The sequence below is a fragment of the Bubalus bubalis genome, chromosome 12 (genome assembly GCF_019923935.1).
Source record: "Bubalus bubalis isolate 160015118507 breed Murrah chromosome 12, NDDB_SH_1, whole genome shotgun sequence".
NCBI classification, from domain to species: domain Eukaryota; kingdom Metazoa; phylum Chordata; class Mammalia; order Artiodactyla; family Bovidae; genus Bubalus; species Bubalus bubalis.
In genome coordinates, this window is record NC_059168.1 from 14,930,595 (window position 1) to 14,955,622 (window position 25,028).

At 35.1% G+C, this 25,028-nt stretch overlaps 1 protein-coding gene across 8 annotated transcripts in view; it reads left to right on the forward strand.

Annotated features, from left to right (window-relative positions):
* BIRC6 (baculoviral IAP repeat containing 6) overlaps window positions 1-25,028 on the forward strand; it is a 212,862-nt gene that overhangs the window by 123,174 nt on the left and 64,660 nt on the right. For all 8 annotated transcript variants that reach the window (XM_025260851.3, XM_025260853.3, XM_025260852.3 and 5 more), the window contains 13 exons: window positions 27-221; window positions 1,039-1,239; window positions 4,997-5,276; window positions 6,899-7,155; window positions 7,406-7,514; window positions 9,673-9,894; window positions 10,865-11,645; window positions 12,947-13,090; window positions 13,524-13,653; window positions 17,069-17,200; window positions 18,163-18,330; window positions 19,806-19,979; window positions 21,355-21,551. In XM_025260851.3, coding sequence (XP_025116636.3) covers window positions 27-221; window positions 1,039-1,239; window positions 4,997-5,276; window positions 6,899-7,155; window positions 7,406-7,514; window positions 9,673-9,894; window positions 10,865-11,645; window positions 12,947-13,090; window positions 13,524-13,653; window positions 17,069-17,200; window positions 18,163-18,330; window positions 19,806-19,979; window positions 21,355-21,551 — 2,990 coding nt within the window. The remainder of the gene's footprint in view (window positions 1-26; window positions 222-1,038; window positions 1,240-4,996; window positions 5,277-6,898; window positions 7,156-7,405; window positions 7,515-9,672; window positions 9,895-10,864; window positions 11,646-12,946; window positions 13,091-13,523; window positions 13,654-17,068; window positions 17,201-18,162; window positions 18,331-19,805; window positions 19,980-21,354; window positions 21,552-25,028) is intronic.

Sequence of the window (25,028 nt, forward strand, 5' to 3'; positions counted from 1 at the left end):
TAATTTAGTGTTCTTTATAAATTTAGGTGGTGTTCAGCTCATTTGCAACAATATGGTTACTAGTACAAGGGCTATTGTAAACACTGCAAGAAGTATGGTATCAACTATTATGAAATTTCTTGACTCTGGTCCAAATAAAGCTGTTGACAGCACTTTGAAAACAAGAATCCTAGCTTCTGAGCCTGACAATGCAGAAGGAATCCATAACTTTGCACCCCTGGGTAAGAAAACAGTTATTTCATCTTATGGGTGAGAATTTAAATAATAGTTAATTGGCTGGTATGAAGCAAAAGTAGTTGTCAAAATAAATTGATTGAGTTATAATGTCACCATTTTAATTAAAAACCATTGATTTTAAAGGCACTAGTTTTCCAGACTGTCTACTGATTAGAAGGAAGTTTTTATTTGTTCTTTAGTAGGAAAATTTGTTTTTATTTCTGAGTTTAAATAGACACAATTTGTGAAACTAGGTAGTATAGATTCTTATGTCAGTTTTCAGTATAACTGTTTTACAAAGCTTGTTCCTTCTTATTTTGAGTGATTTTTTTAAAATGAAAGTTTAAAATTTGTATAGTTATTCCTTTTTCCAGTCTAAATAGTTTCTTTTTGTATTTTTTTTCATATTTGTAACTCATAAACATTGACAATTTAGAATAAAGATGATTATTTTCAAGTTTATTTTTTATTATCAAGTATATTTTATTTTCAACACTGTATTGAACATTGCTTTTTACTTAAATCATTCGAGAATTACTGTGCTCGGTTTGTTGTTGCTTGTTTAGTTTTCATTTGACATGTTAGTATATAGAAATTAGGCAGCAGTTAACAGTGAACTTGTCACCTTGCCAGTTGACTGGATGTCCTGATTATTTGTGAATACTTTGACAAATTATGCTAAGTATATTAAGTGCATTCATAATATTAAATATTCATGTTTTTAGCTAATTTTTCTACTGTAATTATTGTGATTTGAATAGTTCTTGATGCTTTATTAGGTTTCTTTTGCAAGTTTTTATTTTATTTGAAATACTTCTGTAGGTACAATCACATCTAGCAGTCCCACTGCCCAACCAGCTGAGGTGCTTTTACAGGCCACGCCCCCCCATAGAAGAGCTCGCTCTGCTGCTTGGTCCTACATCTTTCTGCCAGAGGAGGCTTGGTGCGACCTTACCATTCACCTTCCTGCAGCAGTGCTCCTTAAAGAGATACATATCCAACCTCACCTGGCGTCTCTTGCAAGTGAGTAATAATTTGTGTGAAGATCCATCATGAAAATAAACTATAACATATAGGAGCATTTAAAAAATGAGAAATATACTTAGCAAACTAGATAAACTTAGATAAAATTGCTAGATAGCTTAATTTTGAACTGTTTAATATAATATTTAACATTACCACCACATCATTTACCATCAAATGAATTGGTGTGACTATTCCCCTGAAATAAACAGAATGTGTGATGAAATTTAAGGAGATATATCCTAGGTGTATATTATTTTGCCATTCATATTCCCCCAAATTTATGGCACTATAGCATTAAGATAAAATGAGTTAGTTTGTACAACTGTAGATAGCTTTCTTAGTTTTTCTGCTCCTCAGTCCTAGCTCTGTAATGTGAAATTAACATAGATTCCCTTCCCATTGTAAGGTAATTACTTCTGCAAAGAATTTTTTATTGTAATATGTAGAGTTTGATATTTTAAATATTATGACCTTTAAATTTTTAATGTTTTGAGTATCATCCATTTGATGATGCATTTTCATTTAATACACTTTGTTGTAACTTTGCAAGGGAAATAATTAATTGTAAAGAATTTTTAAAAAATAAGTTACACATTAAAAGAAGAAGGAACTCTTTAAAGCATTCATGAAGAAATATGAAGTACTATTTTACATTTGTGATGGTTCCCAAATTCTTTCAATATAAATATAATGATTTATACAGAATTGTTGAAGTTGTGACAGTCATTTATCTTCATTGATTGATTCTCATTGCTATCATATGTCACTCAATAATTTAATGTAGATCTATGGGAAATTTTGTAGACCGCTGGCATATTTGGAAGAATAAATTTTTACACTTATTTGCAAGATTATATTATTATTATACCCTAACAGAGTTGTAGAATCCACACATACCAGATTAAAATAGATACAGTGAATAAAATGACAGAAAAAAGTAGATAAATGCAGTGTTTTGGCAGGTCAAAAATAAATATATTACATGGCAAAATATAAGTCATTATAACCTCAACAGTGTAAGACTTAGAAGATAATCTAAGATGAGGAGGAAACTGCTTTTTTGGGAAGGAGAAAGTGGCTTTGAATTGTAGCTAGAAGTTATACATAGTAATTTGGACAGGAAGGATGTTACAACGGAGGACTCTTGTACATTATGACAAATCAATAGATTACCTGTTTTCTAACACAAATGTTCTTAATACTTATGGTTTGAAATCAGAGCACAAACTAAAGATATGGCGTATTCTTGTAGAAATAAGATAGCCTTTAGAATCAAAACATGGGCTTAAACATAAAATGTACCCTTTATTCATGTGAGGGTTTGGATTATTTAATCTCCATCAGTTTGTATTGGTAGAGTCAAAGAGATTATATAATGTGGATAATACTTCCTTGAAAGGTTAAGATTAAATTTAAAAATTATGTGACTTACCTAGTTCTCTGTGCAAACCAGGGGTATAATTGGCGTATAATAAAAGTTACTTCCTGATTTTATAGTTGACATTAAAATCAAGGTTCAAAGGTTGTTTTAGTTGATAGATAAATTCATTAAATGTTCTTCCATGTTTGTGAGAAAGAATTTTCCCATAGCAACTGCCAGTTAATTACTTGGTTGTGTGTGTGTGCTCAGTAGTGTCAGACCCTTTGTGACACCGTGGACTGTTGCCTACCAGGCTCCTCTGTTGATCAAATTACCCAGGCAAGAATGTTGGAGCAGGTTGCCATTTCCTACTCTAAGGGACCTTGCCACCCAGGGATTGAACACATCTCCTGCATTGATAGGCAGATTCTTTACCACTGTAGCACCCAATTACTTGATTCAGTTCAGTTCAGTTCAGTCGCTCAGTCGTGTCCGACTCTTTGCAACTCCTTGGACTGCTGCATGTCAGGCTTCCCTGTCCATCACCAACTTCCAGAGTTTACTCAAACTCATGTCCATTGAGTCGGTGATGCCATCCAACCATCTCATCCTCTGTCATCCCCTTCTCCTCCCGCCTTCAATCTTTCCCAGCATCGAGGTTTTTTCCAATGAGTCAGTTTTTCCCATTGGGTGTATTGAAGTCAGCTTTAGCATCAGTCCTTCCAGTGAATATTCATGACTGATTTCCTTTAGGATGGACTGGTTGGATCTCCTGGCAGTCCAAGGAACTCTCAAGAGTCTTCTCTAACACCACAGTTCAAAATTGAGCATCAATTCTTCAGACAGCGCAGCTTTCTTTATAGTCCAACTCTCACAGCCATACATGACTACTGTAAGAACCATAGCTTTGACTAGACGGACGGACCTTTGGTTGCAAAGTAATGTCTCTGCTTTTTGATATGCTATTTAGGTTGGTCATAACTTTTCTTCCAAGGAGTAAATATCTTTTAATTTCATGGCTGCAGTCACCATTTGCAGTGATTTTGGAGTCCAGAAAATAAAGTCTGCCACTGTTTCCATTGTTTCCCTATCTATGTGCCATGAAGTGATGGGACCAGATGCCATGATCTTAGTTTTCTGAATATTGAGTTTTAAGCCAACTTTTTCTCTCTCCTCTTTCACTGTCATCAAGAGGCTCTTTAGTTCTTCACTTTCTGCCATAAGGATGGTGTCATCTGCATATCTGAGGTTATTGATATTTCTCCCGGTAATCTTAATTCCAGCTTGTGCTTCATCCAGCCTGGCATTTCTCATGATGTACTCTGCATAGAAGTTAAATAAGCAGGGTGACAATATACAGCCTTGACGTACTCCTTTTCCTATTTGGAACCAGTCTGTTGTTCCATGTCCAGTTCTAACTCTTGCTTCTTGAGTTGCATACAGATTTCTCAGGAGGCAGGTCAGGTGGTCTGGTATTCCCAACTCTTTATGAATTTTCCACAGTTTGTTGTGATCCGCACAGTCAAAGGCTTTGGCATAGTCAATAAAGCAGAAGTAGATGTTTTTCTGAAACTCTTGCTTTTTCAATTACTTCATTTGGCCTCCTTAAATTTTAGCAGGAAATTATTTTAAATGTTATGAATGTTTACATTTTAAAAGGCAAAAAAGGATCAGAGGTGAAAACAGTTTTTAAACTCAGATGTGTTTAAAATCATAGCAATGTGATAGTAGTGAAATAATGAGTTTATGAAAAGGTACTTTTAAAGTCACATTCTTCCTAAATTATATACAGCTGTAAACCACAGCATACTAATCAAACACCCCATTTTGCTGGTGATAATTCTGAGAGTAGAAATAACAGAGTAATTGCCTGTTTTTGTTTTCTTCAAGAAAATGAAGTATATGTAGATTGCATGTCTTCAGTTACTCTGTTTTTAGGTTAGTGTTAGAATTTTTTATGTGCAATTTTTATTATACTATAAATTTCATATAATAGCCCCAAAATCAATTATAATGAAAGTTAGTGACAAAGTATGACTTAGCATATACATATTTTTCTTATGAATTCATAATGAATATAACTGAAAGCTGCCATTTTACTGTAAGGTAAGGTAAAGTCCCTCAGTCGTGTCCAAGTCTTTGCGACCCCATGGACTGTAACCTACCAGGCTTCTCCGTCCATGGGATTTTCCAGGCAAGAGTACTGGAGTGGTTGCCATTTCCTTCTCCAGGAGATCTTCCCGACCCAGGGATTGAACCTGGGTCTCCCGCATTGTAGGCAGACGCTTTACCATCTAAGCCACCAGGGAAGTCCATTTTACTGTAGTTGCCATTAAAATATGAACTCGCGTTTACTTTTTCTTTAGTAACTGTTTGATTTTTCTCTTCCTGTAGCCTGCCCCTCCTCAGTGTCTGTAGAAGTAAGTGCAGATGGAGTAAACATGCTTCCATTGTCCACTCCTGTTGTCACAAGTGGTCTTACCTACATAAAAATTCAACTTGTGAAAGCTGAAGTAGCTTCCGCTGTCTGCCTTAGACTCCATCGTCCACGAGATGCCAGCACACTAGGCCTTTCACAGATCAAATTACTGGGCCTCACTGCTTTTGGTACCACTTCTTCAGCAACAGTTAATAACCCCTTTCTTCCATCTGAAGATCAGGTATCCAAAACAAGGTATGTAGTTCCTCATTCTTAAGAAAAACCTTTCTGTGCTTTTCATGAAATTTATTCTGTGGTTTCTTTGTTTATTTTGAGTTTAGAAAATTCTTTGTTCCATAGGTTTCTAAATAATGTCATAATTTTTTAAGTGTCAGATCAGATCAGTCGCTCAGTTGTGTCCGACTCTTTGCGACCCCATGAATCGCAGCACGCCAGGCCTCCCTGTCCATCACCAACTCCCGGAGTTCACCCAAATTCACGTCCACCGAGTCAGTGAGGCCATCCAGCCATCTCATCCTCTGTCGTCCCCTTCTCCTCTTGCCCCCAATCCCTCCCAGCATCAGAGTCTTTTCCAATGAGTCAACTCTTCGCATGAGGTGACCGTAATAAAGAATAATTGCATAGGAACAGAACTTTGAGGCTGGTTAAAATTGAGATTCATGTGTGTTTAAATTTTGAGATGATCTGTGATGTGCTTTATGTGGGTGTGAGTTCCACTTCTTTGGGCTGTAGTCTTATGTAAGCATTTCCAAATGCCTATCCCCAAGAGAATATCTGAATCAAACAAGTTGACCACACAGATAAGCACCTGGTCTGTTATATAGTAATTCTTAAGAATATTGGCCAGTCAGTATGGATTAATATGGCCATATTATGGCCATGGATCAATATGGCCATTAATATGGCCAGTCAGTAAAGGGTTTGATTTGAACCATACAAACTGATACAAACTGACCAAACAAAGAAGGACGTGAATGTGTCCTTTAATTTACATTCTTCTGGTAAATTTGGATGGTTGAAATTTTTATAGATTGGTTTTATTGTGTGTTTTACCTGAGGAAGAAAATTGGAATTTCTTTTTTATTTTCAAGCTGCTAGGTCTTTTCAGTTTTGCAATTCTGTGATCCTGTGCAGTTTATATTTATGCATATATGTATATACAAAACTATTTCCTGACTAAATAAAAAGCAAGTTCATAATTCCTAAATGCGACTTGTACTTAAGTATTTTTATTTTGTATGTTATAGGGGAAACTTGCTGTGTGTTTAACTCTTATTGATGTTATAGTATTCTAAAAATATTCTTTTTTTAACATAGATTGGTGCTACCTACTTATGAAATACAACATGCTGGTTATTTTCTCTGCTCTATAAGGCACAAATTTTTTTTTTTTTTTACCACAGATTTCCTCCTCTTTTTTTTTTTTTAAAGATTCTTTGCATGTAGTCCATTACAGAGTATTGAGTAGAGTTCCCTGTGCTATATAGCAGGTTCTTAGTAGTTACCTATTTCATATATAGTAGTGTGTGTATGTCAACCCCATCTTCCAGTTTATCCCTGGTAACTATAAGTTTGTTTTCTATATCCATGCCTCTGTTTCAGTTTTGTAAGTAAGTTCATTTGTACACCCCTACCCCTTTTCTTAAATAATCCACATATAAGTGATACCATGTCATTTTTGTCTTTCTGTGTATGACTTCATTCAGTAAGACAATCTGTCTATGACACTCTATCCACAACTTGCTGATCTTGGAAGTGTTTTGTTTGATCTTGGAAAAGTTTTTACTTCAGAAGTCTGAAGTAATTTAAGCTACTTAAATTAACCCATATAGGCTGTTTTGTGTTTTGTATTTCAGTATTGGATGGTTACGGTTATTACATCATTGCCTTACTCACATAAGTGATCTTGAAGGAATGATGGCAAGTGCAGCTGCACCTACTGCTAATTTGCTACAGACTTGTGCTGCCTTACTGATGTCTCCATACTGTGGAATGCATTCACCCAACATTGAGGTTGTGCTCGTCAAGATAGGACTTCAGTCCACTCGAATTGGCCTAAAGCTTATAGACATTCTTCTGAGAAATTGTGCAGCATCAGGCAGTGATCCTACAGGTGACAATTAATTTTGATATTTGAATTTTTACATATCTACAGAGAAATAATATTTGAACTATGATGTTTGTGATTAATTCTGTTTCCAAAATTAAATTCCATATGGCTTCATTATTTTTGGAGTTTGATTTGTTGTTGTCGAATTTTATAGAAATTATGTTTAATGAATAATTTAAGATTAAACTGAGCGAATCTTTTCATCTCATTTGCTTATTTAGCGAATTTTTCCTTTTGATTCTCTTTTTACAAGATTTGAATAGCCCTTTACTTTTTGGAAGACTGAATGGACTGTCTTCTGACTCTACGATAGATATTCTTTATCAGCTTGGAACAACTCAGGATCCTGGAACAAAAGATAGGTATGTGGTGATCTCATTTTTCACACGAGAACATATGTACACATAATCTCATGTAGTGGATTTTACTAATAATGCTTTTTTTAAAGATCTTTTTGTAAAAGTTAAGCTTAGGTATTACTAAACTTACAGAAATAAAGGAATATTGTGTCTATATTAGATACCTGGACTATTTTGATAATAGTAATGTTTTCACTGATTATTTATATTACCCACTGACATCTTTTCATTAGATTCTTTCCCTTCTTTCTCCTGCTTCCTACCACAAAGTGAGAAACTGTCATCCAAGTAAATAATACTGATTGTTTCACCTAAATGTTTACTGATCTTTCAGTATAGGTAATTTTAGGTATGTTTTACTAATGTAGTTCTTCCTTGATGTCTTTTACCTTCAAATTCATAAGGAGTGCAAGTGTCTTTGAAACATGCTTTTGTTTGTATAAGTAATATGAATTATCTTTATGCTGGAGACTGTTTCCTGAGTTAATATCCTTTTAAGTATGTTGAATATTTTATATTCAGTTAAGATTCTTTATTTTTATTAATTTGTATTTAAAGTGAAAGCATTTGGTATGTTGTTAAACATCTTCATGAATTATTAACAGATTATTAATTTTTTGGTGGGTTCGTACTCATTTTACAGCTGTTCACTGAGTAGTTGGTATATGTCTGGCATTGTGCTAATACTAGAGAGATCAAGTTTATTCAGTACAACTTGGGCTCTCAGGACTGAGGAGACAGAACAGTGTCCCTAATAAGGGGAGATTTATGTAGGTCAGACTGAAGGGTATGAATTAGAGTGCCTGGCAGTGAAGTCATCTTGGAAAAATTGTTACTTATTCCCTGATATTTCCTTTCATTAATTTTAAACTCATTGCATTTATGTACTCTGGGTTAAAAATATTTAAAGAATATATTTAACAAAGTAAAATTAGTTTGTCAGATAACTTCAAAATATTGAATAGGCTGACTTCCTTTCCATTAAACTTTTGCTTTATATAAACTGTATGATAACTATATTATATTTAAAAATATATTGGAATATGTTTTGACAAAGTGAATAGTAATTAAAGTCAAATTTGAATCATAATGATTAATAGGGTTAAAAATATGTGCTAAATATTTTTCTGGAATAGGTTTCCTGCAGTCTTGTGGTTATTTTATTTTTAACTTTTTTTAATCATAAAAAGAAATTGTGCTTAAAATTACTTTCTTAGCATAATACAAATATAGCTATTTCAGAATATTTTAGAATTGATATTAATGACAAGATTTTGGCTGTTGTTTTTCTAGGAAATGTTACTTTTCCCTAATTGCCTCATCTCCCTTCTTTTCCAATGATTTTTCCTTATTTCTTATCATATGCAATTTAAAGCAGTTGATCCTTCAGTCCTTCAGGGTAGAGAGAGGGATTAAGTGGTATTATACACTTTCCAACTCCCATTTCTTTTAACGTTAAGTGAAGAATCTTGTGCTCTAAACTAGACATTTAAAAGTAAACAAAACAAAGATAAACAGTGTTTTAAGAACTTGACAATAAATCTACCCCCCCCCCCCCCCCCAAAATACGAAGTTCAAAGCATTGCTTTAAAAAGTCTTTTGATTTCATTTTGTGGTCCCAGCTCTAGGCAATGGAGTGTAGTAGGGTGGCACTTGAAAACGTATGTGTGTTGAGGCTGTTGGCTTGTCAGAGGGCAGGAGGTGGGTGGTTGGTACTAGTATTTAATGCTTGGGGATCAGAGATGTGAAACACGGTATATTGCATGAGATTCTGCACAATGAAGAGCTGACCCCCAATCACTGCTCGATGGTATGTGGGTTTATTATAAAAAGAGTAAAAATTTAGAGGATAAAATTAGTTTTTTTAAACTGTATATCCTATAATTCTAGACATTTATATGTTCTGTCATAAATGAGGTAAGAATCTATTTATATGCTGATTAGATGAGTTATTGCAGATATTTTCATCACTTAAATAGGTATTATTGGAAAATTAGAATTACTTTGACATTATTGATTGCATAATTCCTTTTCCCTCTTATTTTAAATTAAAATTACTGAGAATAATCATGTATTATTTTCATATATACATTGTTTACATGCAGTGGTGGAATTTATCTGTAGTATAATTGATTATTTGAATTCATCTTCTTTTTTTAAGAATTCAGGCCTTGTTAAAATGGGTCAGTGATTCTGCAAGAGTGGCTGCTATGAAAAGAAGTGGCAGGATGAGTTACATGTGTCCTAACTCTTCATCAATAGAGTATGGTCTTCTGATGCCGTCTCCTTCTCATTTGCACTGTGTAGCAGCAATTTTGTGGCACAGTTACGAACTGCTGGTAGAATATGATTTACCAGCACTGCTAGACCGAGAACTCTTTGAGTAAGTATGATTTACGAAATTCTTTTTCTCCCCGTTATTAGATCACTTTAGGTTTTTACTTGATAAAGCAGCATTTTTGTATGCTTAGTTGTATAAAAAGAAAGTGCTAGATAAGTATAAATGATATCATTTGGAAATGAGATGCTACTCAAATTTAATCTTCATGTTTTAAGAAGCTGTACTAGTGTCATTGCTGCTTTTCCCACCTAAATTTGGAATGTGTAATGTATCCTGCAGTTCACATTGTTTATTCTCTTTTGTAAATTTACTGACCAGATTCTTTTGTCTTTAATATACAACTTTGGAGGGAAAGTGTAACTAGAAATTTTAAAAGACTACTTTAATCCAGTTGTTTGTTTTTCATTCTTTCTAGACAGCTATGATTGTTCTTTTGACTAGAAGTTTCCACTTAACCCACATTTCTTCACCATATGCAGTTAAGGCTTTATTGAGCTGACTGCCTAATAACTCTTTAAGTCTATGGCAAAATATAATATTTATTTCTGAAGAGTTCTATGACTCATAAAGGGTTGACCTTTTTTCCTCTAGTTTGTCATTTTTGCTTCTTTTAGTTGGCATAATCCAGGATTTATTAGTGAAGCTCACTAATAGTTTTCATTTTGCAGACATGAATTAAAACCATTAATCCTGTCAAATTCAATCTAAACATTTCTTTGCTATAATTTTTTCATTATTTCCTATATGTCATTTTTTTTTTTTAGGTCACACAGAGAATGGTAGAACCATTTTGATAGAGATCTTAGTTTTCTGTGCTCATCTTGCAAGTCTTACTTCAGCCTACTGAAGTGTTTAATGATGTTTATTAGAATCAATCTTGCTGAGACATTATAGTGTCCTAATACTGAATGTTAGACTGTGTAATTTTCATCAGAGTGATTTCTAGTAGAAATAATGGACAGTGAGGTCTTTCTAAAAATTTTTTTTTAACATGGTATCTTTTATCCCCTAGGTTACTTTTTAATTGGTCCATGTCTCTTCCCTGCAATATGGTTTTGAAGAAAGCTGTGGACAGTCTGCTCTGCTCGATGTGTCACATACACCCAAGCTATTTTTCTTTGCTCATGGGCTGGATGGGCATTACGCCTCCCCCGGTGCAGTGTCACCATGGACTGTCCATGACAGATGATAGCAAGAAGCAAGATCTCAGTTCATCTTTAACGGACGACTCTAAAAATGCACAAGCACCTCTTGCCCTAACTGAATCACATTTGGCAACCCTTGCTTCCTCTTCTCAATCTCCAGAAGCTATCAAACAATTATTGGACTCGGGTTTGCCTTCTCTTCTTGTGAGGAGTCTGGCTAGTTTTTGTTTTAACCACACTTCTCACTCTGAAAGCATTGCTCAATCAGTAGACACTTCCCAGGACAGACTGAGACGGCACCACGTCCCACAACAGTGTAATAAGATGCCCATCACAGCAGACCTGGTTGCTCCTATTCTTAGGTTTTTGACAGAAGTTGGCAATAGCCATATTATGAAAGACTGGCTTGGTGGGTCTGAAGTCAATCCACTGTGGACAGCACTTCTGTTTTTACTGTGTCACTCTGGATCCACCTCTGGAGGACACAGCCTGAGTGCACAACAGACCAGTGCAAGATCAGCTTCTCTTTCCTCAGCTGCTACAACAGGATTGACTACTCAGCAGAGGACAGCAATCGAGAATGCGACTGTTGCATTCTTTCTGCAGTGCATTTCATGTCACCCTAATAATCAAAAGCTGATGGCCCAGGTAAGAGTAGAAAAACTGACTTCTATTCCAGGTGTCTTATTATTTTAATGTGCTGTCACATAACACTCTTGAAATTAGTTCAGAAAGTGGCATGTATTAGGGCCAGGTGATGATGAAGTTTCCCGTTGGGTGCATTTAAGGATTTGAATTTAAACCATAATTAATATTAAGTACTGATATCTCTTCCCTCCTCTCTTCACTTATTAACATAAGTCAGTTATTCTTTTTGATGAATGATGGACAAACTCTTCAAGATTCTAGCTAAAGGTCAAACATTCCTCTTTTTTAAAAATCTACCCCTAATACGATGCTTCAGCTCTTGAAACAAGATTGACCACTTAAAGGTGGCCATTGAAGGCCTCATCTGCATCAAGGCATTACATTTTGTAGTAACTGGATTGTTAAAAGCTGTTGATTTGCTTCTAATGAAGCACACATTAGAGTAGGTTTCAGATAGGAGACTCTTGACAAATCACATTCAAAGTATGAAAGATTATTGTATTGAGTCTGGGGGCCAAGAATCTTGAAAGCTTATAATGTAAACAAGCTATGTATACTAGCATAGTGCTTGTTTGAGACATGGTTCAGTTCAGTTCAGTTCAGTTGCTCAGTCGTGTCCAACCCTTTAAGACATGGTAGACACCAATAAATGGGAACGAGCATGTACTCCCTTATTTAATAGTGCTTTTCCAGGTTAAACTATTAATATCTAAAAGGATGAGCTATTATAGTTTTAAAAAATTACCGAATGACTTAACTTTTAGAAGAGGAAAATACTTTATTGCCTCAGCTATATTATTGGGAAACTATCTACTTAATGTGCTTAATTTGAAAGAAATGCTTAAATTACCAATTTAAGTCCTTAAATATGAGTGTTTGAAAATTTGGTTTCTGCCTTTGGGTAGAGTGAAACTTTCTGTTCCATTGTCTTCTGTCCTAGTTTTCTCTCTTAGTTTCTTGTTAAGGCTTTATTTTATATTTTTAATGTGTTTTTTTTTTCAGAATTTTTATTGTATAGTAACCACATTCAGATATTGATTGAAGTTAAAATTAATTTGGTTTCACCAGGTATTTTTTGAAAACCCTGGACTAGTAACTTCTCTTATCCACAGAAGTTTCTGATTCACTTTTAACTTCATGTCTACCTCTTACTCATTTAAGATGAAATAATATATTCTTTAATTGCTAATTTGATGAATTGAAGCATATTTATTAATCCACATTTAAAATTTCCTCTGTATTCTTTAAAGTAAAAAGCTGGAAGTGCCATGTTTAACTTTTTAAATCTCTCACTTTGTCAGGTTCTCTGTGAACTGTTTCAGACATCTCCTCAAAGAGGGAACCTTCCAACATCAGGCAATATTTCAGGGTTTGTACGTAGATTATTTTTGCAGTTGATGCTGGAGGATGAGAAAGTGACAATGTTTCTTCAGTCTCCCTGTCCAGTGAGTATTTAACAATTAAATTAAATCTTAATGATGAACTGTGTGTAAAGATATTTTATGTTTTCATATCAGAGCTTACAGTTATCTCTGTTCTAATTTCTAATACAGCAGAATGAAACTATGATAGCTTTTATACTTAATGATAGGACTTAGAAATCTCAGCTAACTCTCTGTCTGGAATAACCTAGTTGTAAATTGCCGTGAATAGTATAATTTGATTTGGGAGGAAAAGTGACAGATTGTTGGGTATAACAGTGCTAATGCAAAATTTGACCAACAAATCATGACAGACATGCCACATTTGAAGAAATACAAAAAAGAAGCTCGTGTATTTTTGTATGCATTACTGAATTTTTATTCTTTTATGCTTTTGAAGTTATTATATAATGACATATATTTCAAAAAAATCTCTTTTTTATTTCTTGATTTCCAGCTGTACAAGGGGAGAATTAATGCTACTAGCCACGTCATCCAGCATCCAATGTATGGAGCAGGCCACAAATTCCGAACACTTCATTTGCCAGTCTCAACAACATTATCAGAAGTTCTGGACAGAGTGTCAGGCAAGTCAGATTTAAATATTTATTTTTCTGTAACTATGTTATATGTATATAGGAATTTTATCATTTTTATAATTTTATTACATTCACTCAGGAGCTATTTAATGACATGAAATGGTCAAGATGGTTTCACATTTCAAAACATGGATGCTGTGTACAAAATGTATAATACATTCCAGCACCAGTAATTCTTTTGTTGTTATGTGTGTTGTGTTTAGTAGTGGCAGAACGGGCAGTTGGAAATGGCAACAAGCTTTGGGAAGCTATTGATGGAACTTTCTCGAGATAAACTATAAAGCTATTTTATAGTAGATGAATTGCACAGTATATTAGGTTGAATGACAGCATTCTAAGTAATAAACATTTACTAAATCTAGGGGATAAATGAATGGTCAGTAGGTAGAATCGGCTGGTGACTTGATTGTTTATAACAGTGAGGAAGACAGAATTTTTCCCCTAGATTTCTTGTCTGTGTTTCAAGAGCTCTCAGTTGATGCCTTTAAATAGGATATAAGTTTCTGAAGTAAAAGCATTTTGGGGGTAGAATGCCAGTTAACTGTAGTAAGTTTCACTTTTTTTGCCTTTCTGAAATCCTAGTCAGTGATGAATTCATTGAGTATCTGCTATGTGTAAGCACAGTAATTTCTTCTAGGGCTGTAACAGTGAGTAGGACACATACTCTGCCTCTCAGAGTATTTATGATATTTTGTATATTGTCAGAATAAAAAACAAACTGAAAATTTAAATATTTGCAATTTAAATATACATCAGTGTGTTTCTAAGTCTTTGAGCAACACTGTTAACTGGAAAAAGTTAGGAGTTCCCAAAAAACTGGCGTGATCTATTTATTAGTTGGAAATATTAATCCAAATTTGAAATAAAAGACTCAGTTGAAGAGACTGGGGAGTTGTTACCATACATATTTGGGCTTCCCTGGTAGCTTAGCTGGTAAAGAATTCGCCTGCAATGCAGGAGACCCTGGTTCAATTCCTGAGTCGGGAAGATACCCTGGAGAAGGGAGAGGTTACCCACTCCAGTATTCTTGCGCTTCCCTGGTGGCTCAGATGGTAAAGAGCCTGCCTGCAGTGCAAGAGACCTGTCTTCAATCCCTGGTTTGAGAAGATCCCCTGGAGGAGGGTATGGCAACCCTCTCCAGTATTCTGGCCTGGAGAATCCCCATGGACAGAGAAGCCTGACAGGCTGCAGTCCATGGGGTTGCAGAGTCAGACACGACTGAGCGACTAAGCACACCAAACATACTTACATAGACAGTAAGTTAAACCACATGAGTAAATATGATCACTTTGAGAAAATAAAGTAGAAAAGATTGTTTTATCGGTTTTAGACACTGCATCTAACACAAATGTGTGCATATTATAATAATACTTTCCTATATTTTACATATTACACAGTAAAGTGTTATATTCTAACATTTATAATATATTCTATTATAAATGTCTAACATTTTTTTCTTATTTGAAAACCTCCACCTTACCTGTTATAACTAAACTTTGTGAAAATTTGATTTTACACACTTTTTTCTACATTTCAGTTTTCTAAAAGTGTGCCTTTTACATGATGAAGAAAAAATTTCTAATTAAAGGAAGGAAGTGAACAAGAGTACTGAAATTCCGCTTTTGAGATGACAACATTTAACTTAATCGAAATGTATAGACATAGTACCAAACAACTGGAAGTTTAACATTTTATTTATCTTTACCATAAATGAATTCTGTTTTCTAAAATGTCTTGTTCTGTCATTTAGAATATTGAGCAAAATAGCTCCCTTTATTATCTAAAAATTAAAAATAAAACTGATGTCTATGGAAGAACAGTATCCTACTAAAAAGTCCAACTGAGTTATCCTTAGCAAATACCAGAAACTTCTAAGTGCCTGCTTTAACCTCTGGTCAGCAGTACTTTGGTCTTTAAACTGTATTTGTATTCTTTAGTCACATCTCATGATATATTAACATGTGCATATGTATTTTACTAATATTCTTGAAAACAAAGAATCCAAAATTATTTAAGTGGTCCCTTTACCTGCTTCTATTGCTTTTAACTGTATTGCTTTCAAATAATGATTGTTTGTTGTTTTTTTTTAATTTCTATCATTGTTTTTAAGCAGTTTGACCATTACTATCATCAGATAATATGCCTGTAGTTTTCTTCATGTTTTTATGATTTCAGTTTTTTGACTTAAATCTGTGTGTTTATGAATTTCATCAGATTTGGAAATGTTTTGCCTATTAGTTTCTCGAATATATTTGTCTTCCCATAACTCTGCTCTTTTAGTGATTCTAATTACACATTTATTAGGCCTCTTGAAGTTGTTTTGCAGCTCACTGAAGCTCTGTCCTTTTTTCCCCATTTGCCCCATGTGCTTTTTGAGTTTCTTAGTAAATTGGAGAAGGCAGTGGCACCCCACTCCAGTACTGTTGCCTGGAAAATCCCATGGACGGAGGACCCTGGTGGGCTGCAGTCCATGAGGTCGCTAAGAGTCAGACATGACTGAGCGACTTCGCTTTGACTTTTCAGTTTCATGCATTGGAGAAGGAAATGGCAACCCACTCTAGTATTCTTGCCTGGAGAATCCCAGGGACGGGGAAGCCTGGTGGGCTGCCGTCTGTGGGGTCGCACAGAGTTGGACACGACTGAAGCGACTTAGCAGCAGCAGCAGCAGTGGTTAAATAAGATCATTGTATGGTCATCATTTATTTCATGATTTATAATAGCATGCCATATTCAAAAGCATGAAAGAAAATATTAATTCAGAGTAATGACTATCTGTGAAAGTCCTTGGTATTCATTCTTAAAGTACTTGTAAAATATGTCATTTTATCTAAGATTACTAGCCAAATAAAAATAATAAAACCAGCAACCTCTGTTCCTTAAACTTGTTTGGTTATACTCCTATTTGTAGCAGGAGAATTCTAATGTAATGCATATTAGGATTAATCCGAAGCTTGAGTTCCATATTGCCATTTACAGATTGTATCAGTAACCTTGCTAAGACTGTTTCCTTATTTTGAAAATAATATTTTTCCTTGATATGCATGTTGTGAGGACTGAAATATATAGATACAGGTGATAAGCAGATTGATCTATGACTAAAATAAAACAGAAGTTCTTGATAATAGTTTTAAAAACTGCCTTTAGAGGTAGTACCATTATAATATAAAAAATATTTTTTAGAGATTGGAGTTTAGGTATCCTGGCCTAAGGAGAATGATGAATCCCTTTCATTGATAAAATCAATGAGAATTGAATGTATCACACTTGCCTTCGTAATATTTTTTCCAGACCATTTATATTGCCTTTGTGTTAGTTATAATCTTGCATAAAGTCCCCTAAGATATTATTTCCCTTCTTAATGATTTTTGAGAATCAATGTATTTTACACAAAAATTTCTTATAGATACACCAAGTATCACTGCTAAACTAATCAGTGAACAAAAAGATGACAAGGAAAAGAAAAACCATGAAGAAAAAGAAAAAGTTAAGGCAGAAAATGGATTTCAGGATAATTACAGTGTTGTTGTTGCTTCAGGTATGATTTTTTCGTATATAATCTTGATTTTGTTGGTTTCTATAAAGTGTAACATATTTATAGGAACTTCATGTAATAAACAGTATTAATGTAAAAAGCTGGTGTAATGATGTCTTAATATTAAATACACAATGGTTGTACCAGACATCAGTTACTCTTTGGCATTGGAATTATTAAACTTATTTTGTGCTTATTGTATCTCATCAGATACTGAACATGTGTTAATAGTTTAGATGCTGCATTTCAACTTGACAGTGTACAGACACTTATACTCTTTAAAAGTTCACTAAGTCTTAAGGAGTTTTTCTGTAACTTTTTTTTTAATATAAAATACAAATTGAAAAAGTATTCAGTAGTTTTCACTTATGATATTGTACTCATTCCATAAAATTAGAAAATAAAAATCTTCAAAAGAAAATTGGTTGAAAACTGAGTTTTTACTATATTAGATGCAGGAAGAGGAAAAATTGGTCAAGATAAGGGATAATCTTGGAGGATGTTTTTCTTAACAAAATTCTTAGTTCAGAAGAGAAAGCTCAACCTAGATTACATTTCTTCTTAAATAGAAGACATATTGGTTTAATCTGTTCTTTCTCAGAGAAAAATTAAGAACACAAGCTTTTCAGTATATATTTGCACAAAATTACTTTCCAGTAAATGGATGCTCATCTACATGTATTTCAGAGAATACAGGAATTAATTTATACTTTCTTGAAAAATAGTTACACATGCATCCAGTTATTCATTGTGGTTGTTTAGTTGCTAAATCATGTCCAGTAATTCATGAAGTATAATAAATGACAAATAGGATCAAATACAAATAGGATCAAGAGATTAGATACTACAGGAAAAGAAATATTTGAGTCTTTTGGTGTTCCTGGTGCTTTAGTAATATATTGTAGAAATTCACTTTTACTTCATTAGTGTGTTGGCTATATAAGGTTTTTGTTTGTTTGTTTTAGGGCTGAAATCCCAATCTAAACGTGCTGTGTCGTCTACGCCACCTCGCCCACCATCCAGGAGAGGGAGGACAATGCCTGATAAAACAGGAAGTGCCTCCTCAGGAGCAGACGCTGCCAGCAAAATAATTACAGTCCCTGTGTTTCACCTCTTCCACAAACTCTTAGCTGGTAATGTTCACAATGATAAAGCATATCAGAAATTTTAGTAATCTTACAAATGAATAAATCACGTGTCATAACCAAAATCATGTTTAATCAGATGCTGTTGATGAGATAAATAATTTGGTGAGACTTTTATCCATACAGATCTCTCCAAGAAAAGTGAGAATAAAAAGAAAGTAACTTATTTAATACCCTTTTTAAACATTATAATGTTGCAGTTTTGCACTAGCTTCTTAAATTTTGTTATGAATGTGCTATAAAATGATCAGTAAAATTAATGTTTTCGTTAATTCATAACAAGTTATACAGGACATAGCGTGAGGTTAATTTTAAAGAACTAGTTTTAGCAGTGGAATTCTTAGATGTAGTCCTGATAGTTAAGCTTCCTCTCTTCCTGAATCATATTCTTTGACCAGTATACTTTCCTTTTGTCGATGTAATAGCCATTTTATCTGCATGTGTGTGCTGTATCATTATAATCAAACTGCCAGCTAACTTTGGATTTTACTTCTTAGCTTTAGACATTGTTGATTTCTACAGAGGTCAGTAAAGTATGCCAGGTAGACTGGATGTTTCTTTTTATAAAAACATTTTCATAGGAATACAGCTATACCCATTCTATGTACAAGACAGCAAAAGAGACAAAGGTGTAAAGAACAGACTTTAGGGCTATATGGGAGAAGGGGAGGGTGGGATGATTTGAAAGAATAGCATTGAAACATGTATATCACCATATGTAAAATAGATGACCAGTATAAGTTTGATGCATGAAGCAGGGCACTCAAAGCTGGTGCTCTGGGACAACCCTAAAGGATGGGGTGGGGAGGGAGGTTGGGAGGGGGTTCAGGACGGGGGGACTCATGTGCACCCGTGGGTGATTTATGGCAAAAGCCACCACAATATTGTAAAGAAATTATCCTCCAGTTGAAATAAATAATTTAAAAATACCTTTACATAGGAGTGCAGCTATGCCCATTCATTTATGTATTGGCCATAGTTGTTTTCATGCTACAGTAGAGGTAGTAGTTGGAGCAGAGACCGTATAACCGCTGTAGCTTAAAATATTTATTATCTAGCCTTTTTGGAAAAGATTTGCCAACTCCAGATTTATGGAAATTTTTTTTCTCTCTGTTCACCAATGCTCAGAAGATCTTAGTGGAATTTGGTTAGTAACTAATTAACACTTTGTATCAGTTCAGTTCAGTAGCTTAGTGGTGTCTGACTCTTTGCAACCCCATGGACTGCAGCATGCCAGGCCTCCCTGTCCATCACTTTGTATAGACATTATTGTTTACACTTGTCAGAAACAGATTTGAGTTTTGTAAACTTTCTGTTGGCTGTTTTTATATTGTTTTGAAATTGGTGTCAGAATCAAACTCTTAACCTGTAATTTAGTAAAAGCATTAAGTGATTGAATAAATTGAATCAAGTAAACGTCTCCCTCTTGGATTCCAGTTTTAACTTAGTTATGTCATTTTTAGGCCAGCCGTTGCCAGCTGAAATGACGCTTGCTCAACTTTTAACTCTGCTATATGACCGAAAACTTCCTCAAGGTTACCGTTCAATAGATCTGACTGTTAAATTGGGATCCAGAGTTATCACAGACCCAAGTCTGTCAAAAACAGATTCTTTTAAAAGACTGCACCCTGAAAAAGGTACGTGTACGGTACTTCTTTTAAGTTACAGTCTGTAATCTGAGCAGGCAGGGATTTCTGTAGCTGATTACTTAATGTACATTTTATTACATCAGCTTGAGATACCTTTTTTTCTTTATGACTATTTGTGAATATAGAAAATTGCTATTATTTCTGTTGGAAATTAATGTTAATTCCTTGTGTAGCATTACTTTATTTTTTATGGGCCCATATGTTTTAATTTTTTTCCCCCCTTTGGCTACACCATTCAGTTTGTTGAATCTTAGTTCCCCGATCATAGATTGAACTCGGGCTCTCAGCAGTGAAAGCATGGAGTCCTAACCACTGGATTGCCAGGGACTTCCTAATTTTTAAAAAATATTATTTCTGAATGAGCCATGTTAATTGTTCATAATTTTATAATCAAAGTGTGGGCCCCATTTAGAATTTCCAGTTTACTGATAATTTATACTGAGTGATATTTTGTGCTCATAAACATTTTTTCTCTCAAAAGTGGGATCATACAGTTTCTTACCTTTTTATTTTTATATATTCAATGAAATATTTCTAAATGTGCATTTTTACTTCCTATTTTTATATGGATGTAACAATTTATCTGTTTCACAGTTGTTGAAGCATTCTGATTCTAGTATTTCACTACTATAAATGCTATTTAAGCAATGATTTTCATAGTGTGGGATATGGTATCTTATTTATCTTCAATTTTTCCCTTGATTAAAGTTCAGTTTTTAATTATTAGCCCTTTGTGCTCTTTAATAAATTTTAATACATTTCCTTTGCCCAAATTTTCAGCAGGATAATTTGTCTCTTTTAATGTTCGTAGGATCTGGTTGTATGTGAACATAAGCTTTTGGTTTTCCTCTGTGAGTGATTCAGATTTAATCAATATGGTATAATTTTCAGTTTTCAGTAAGAAAATTTTTTGTCACTATTCAGTTTTTCCTAATTGAATACTTTTAGAGCATCACAGGCACATACATTAATATTTTCTGAAGTCTCTGATGTTTTACTTATTTGCCCTAAAGAATAGTACTTCTCAGACTTCAGTGTGCTTGCAAATCACCTACAGGACGTTATAAAATTGCAGACTCCTATTCAGTAGGTCCAGAGTACGAACTGAGAGTCTACATTTCAAAAGCTCTCAATATGATGCTGATCCTGACTAGACCACGTAGTGAAACAACTATAGGGAGCAACATCAGAAGTTATTTAAATATTTTTGTAGCATCTAGCTTTAAAATAACTAAATCTGAATAGCAGGATAATTATGCCCTTTTGTTGAATAGAGAGATGGCAATAGCATCTGCTTTGTAAATGAAAAGTATTATAAAAATAGATCCTCTCTTTTAGCTGTTATTTGCAATTATTCTTCTAGATCATGGAGATTTACTTGGTAGTTGTCCCGATGATGAGGCTCTCACTCCAAGTGATGAATGTATGGATGGGATATTGGATGAATCTTTACTTGAAACCTGTCCCATTCAGTCACCATTACAAGTTTTTGCAGGAATGGGTGGACTGGCTCTTATTGCAGAAAGACTACCCATGCTATATCCAGAAGTAATTCAACAGGTAAGATAAGATTCCCAATTAATTATATCATTCATGGCAAAGACCTGTTTTTTTGTTTAGGTTTAACTTAACCTTTGGAAGTACCATTTCCCTTAAAATCTTTGAGTATTGTATAAATCTTTCAAAGCTCAGCCTATATGGAGCTTTCTAAGAATTCAGTTCAGTCGCTCAGTTGTGTCTGACTCTTTGCCATGCCATGGGCTGCAGCACACCAGGCCTACCTGTCCATCACCAACTCCTGAAATCTACCCAAACTCATGTCCATTGAGTCGGTGATGCCATCCGACAACCATCTCATCCTCTGTCATCCCCTTCTCCTCTTGCCTTCAATCTTTCCCAGCATCAGGGTCTTTTCAAATGAGTCAGCTCTTCAAATCAGGTAGCCAAAGTATTGGAGTTTCAGCTTTAATATCAGTCCTTCCAATGAATATTCAGGACTGATTTCCTTTAGGATGCAATGTAAACCAAGCACATTTGCCAAGATCATCACAATAGTGTTTTTATTTTTATGCTGCTTAAGATGTGATGTTAATTATAGATGAAAGTGAAAGTGAAGTCGCTCAGTCGTGTCCAACTCTTTGCGACCCCATGGACTTTAGCCTACCAGGCTTCTCCATCCATGGGATTCTCCAGGCACGAGTACTGGAGTGTGTTGCAATTTCCTTCTCCAAGGGATCTTCCCGACCCAGGGATTGAACCCAGGTCTCCCACATTCCAGGCAGATGCTTTAACCTCTGAGCCACCAGGGAAGCCCCTAACTATAGATACTACTAGAAAATAGGGGAGTGAAATAGTAGTATATACTTCTACCCAAATACACTATGTCTATGTCTTTTTGCTTCACTTTTATTTCCTTTTAAGTGCCATTTCTATTTAAGTCATTTTTAAAACCTTAACTTCTTCCCCTGTCTGTTAATGTTACTGTCATTGAGGGGTGTACTTTAAATGTCCTTTTATTAAATGAAGGAAGTGTGTGATGCATGGAGAGTTGTAAATAGGATGTTCTTTATTTTTGTTGATTGAGGTAGGGAAATTATTCTCTGTAATTTTATCTACTTTGTGTGTGTGTGTACAAGTTTATGTATGTATTAGTTTCCTAGGGCTGCTGTAACAAAGTACCACAAACCCGGGTGGCTTAAAACAACAGAAATTTAATTTTCTTACAGGTCAGAAGGCTGTAAGTCTGAAATCAAGGTGTCACCAGAGCCATGCTCACATTGAAGGCTCTAGGGGAGAATCCTTCCTTACCTCTTCTTAGTTTCTGATTATTGCTGACAGTTAAGGGCATTCATGGAGAAGTCAATGGCACCCCACTCCAGTACTCTTGCCTGGAAAATCCAATGGACAGAGGAGCCTGGTAGGCTGCAGTCCATGGGGTCGCTAAGAGTCGGACACGACTAAGCGACTTCCCTTTCACTTTTCACTTTCATGCATTGGAGAAGGAAATGGCAACCCACTCCAGTGTTCTTGCCTGGAGAATCCCAGGGACGGGGAAGCCTGGTGGGCTGCTGTCTCTGGGGTCACAAAGAGTCGGACACGACTGAAGTGACTTAGCATAGCATAGCAAGGGCATTCATTGCCCTCTAACTACAGCACTCCAGTTCTGCCTGCATTTTTACATGGCTGTCTTCCTTTTCTCTATCTATATCTCCCGCTCTTTATAAAAACACTGTTAATTGGATTTGAGGTCCACCCTAAGCCAGTATGACCTCATCTCTTAATTGATTACATCTGCAAAGACCCTGTTTTCAAATAAGTTCACATTCACAGGTGTTGGGGGTTAGGACTTGAGCATATCTTTGGGAGGATACAGTTAAACCCACAATAATACCTATTTAGATAAATGGTTATTACTTCTATTCAAAGAACTTATGTTATTTTTATTTTTTAATATAACCAGGATATAAGATGACTGTCACAGAAAAATATGAGTAAAATTTCATTGCTTTCTAAAAATTGTAATGATATAGCTAAAAGTTTGAAATGGAAAAAACTCCCAACATTCTTAAGATTATTGTTGCTCAGTGAAAATGACTTTCCTAGTTCAGTATTCAGTATGGTTCATTACAGTGATTGGAGACCAAGTGCTGCTATAATAAATACCCAAAAGAGTGAAAGTAACTTTAGAATTGAATATTTGTCATGGAAGAATTTTGAGGAGCATGATATAAATTGCCTTGAACAGACGATTAGTAGAAATATGCATGGTAAAGCCTTGTCCAGTGAGAGCCCAGAAGAAAATGAGGATCATGATAGAACCTATATATCATAGTGAAGTGAAGTCGCTCAGTCGTGTCCAACTCTTTTCGACCCCATGGACTGTAGCCTGCCAGGCTCCTCCATCCATGGTATTTTCCAGGCAAGAATACTAGAGTGGCTTGCCATTTCCCTCTCCAGGAGATCTTCCCAACCCAGTGATTGAACCCTGGTCTCCTGCATTGTAGGCAGACGTTTTACCATCTGAGCCACCAGGGAAGTGTCATAGAGAATACCTAAATTGGGTTAAGCAGATTGTTGGTATAAATATGGATGTTAAAAGTACTAGTGGTATAGTTTAGTAGGAAATGAGGAAAATGTTATTGGAAACTGGAGGAAAGGAGACTCCCTGTCTTTTAGTGATAGAAATCTTAGCATGTTTGTGTCCTGTATGTGGAAAGCAGGACTTGTAAGTGATGAACTTGGATATTCAGCTGAATTTCCAATCTAAGTGTGAAATTACCTGTTTTCTTCTTGGTACTAATAGTAAAATGTGAGAGGAAAAAGATAAATTGAGAGAAGATGCTAAAATTAGAGATTTGCTATCAGAAAAGTGTGCTCTGGAGAGAAAGCCAAGGATGTGTCTTTCAGTGTTTGCTGGTGCCTCAGATAAATCAAGACACAATAGCAACCCACTCCAGTACTCTTGCCTGGAAAATCCCATGGACAGAGGAGCTTGTGAGGTCGCTAAGAGTTGAACACAACTGAGCAATTTCACTTTCACTTTTCACTTTCATGCATTGCAGAAGGAAATGGTAACCCACTCCAGTGTTCTTGCCTGGAGAATCCCAGGGACGGGGGAGCCTGGTGGGCTGCTGTCTATGGGGTCGCACAGAGTCGGACACGACTGAAGTGACTTAGCATAGCATATCTTGTTTTGGCATCAGGGCAATACTGTCTTACAGAATGGGTTGGAAATGTCTAATATTTCATATTAGAAACTGTTAGATGGGTTTTTCAATAGATTAAACACTTAAAAGATTACAAAATTATTAGTAGAGAAGCTATGTCAAAAGAAATAATCCAGACTGAAGCATAGAATGTGTAAGGAATGAAAAGAACATGACAGCTATATGGACATGTAGCTAGAAGTGAAAAATTCTAATGTGTATTTATGGTCACAGAAAAAGAGTGAATTGAAACAAGGACAGAAACAATACTGAAAGGAAGAAAATTTTCCAAAACTGATAAAAAAAACTCAATCCGAAATTCAAGAAGCCC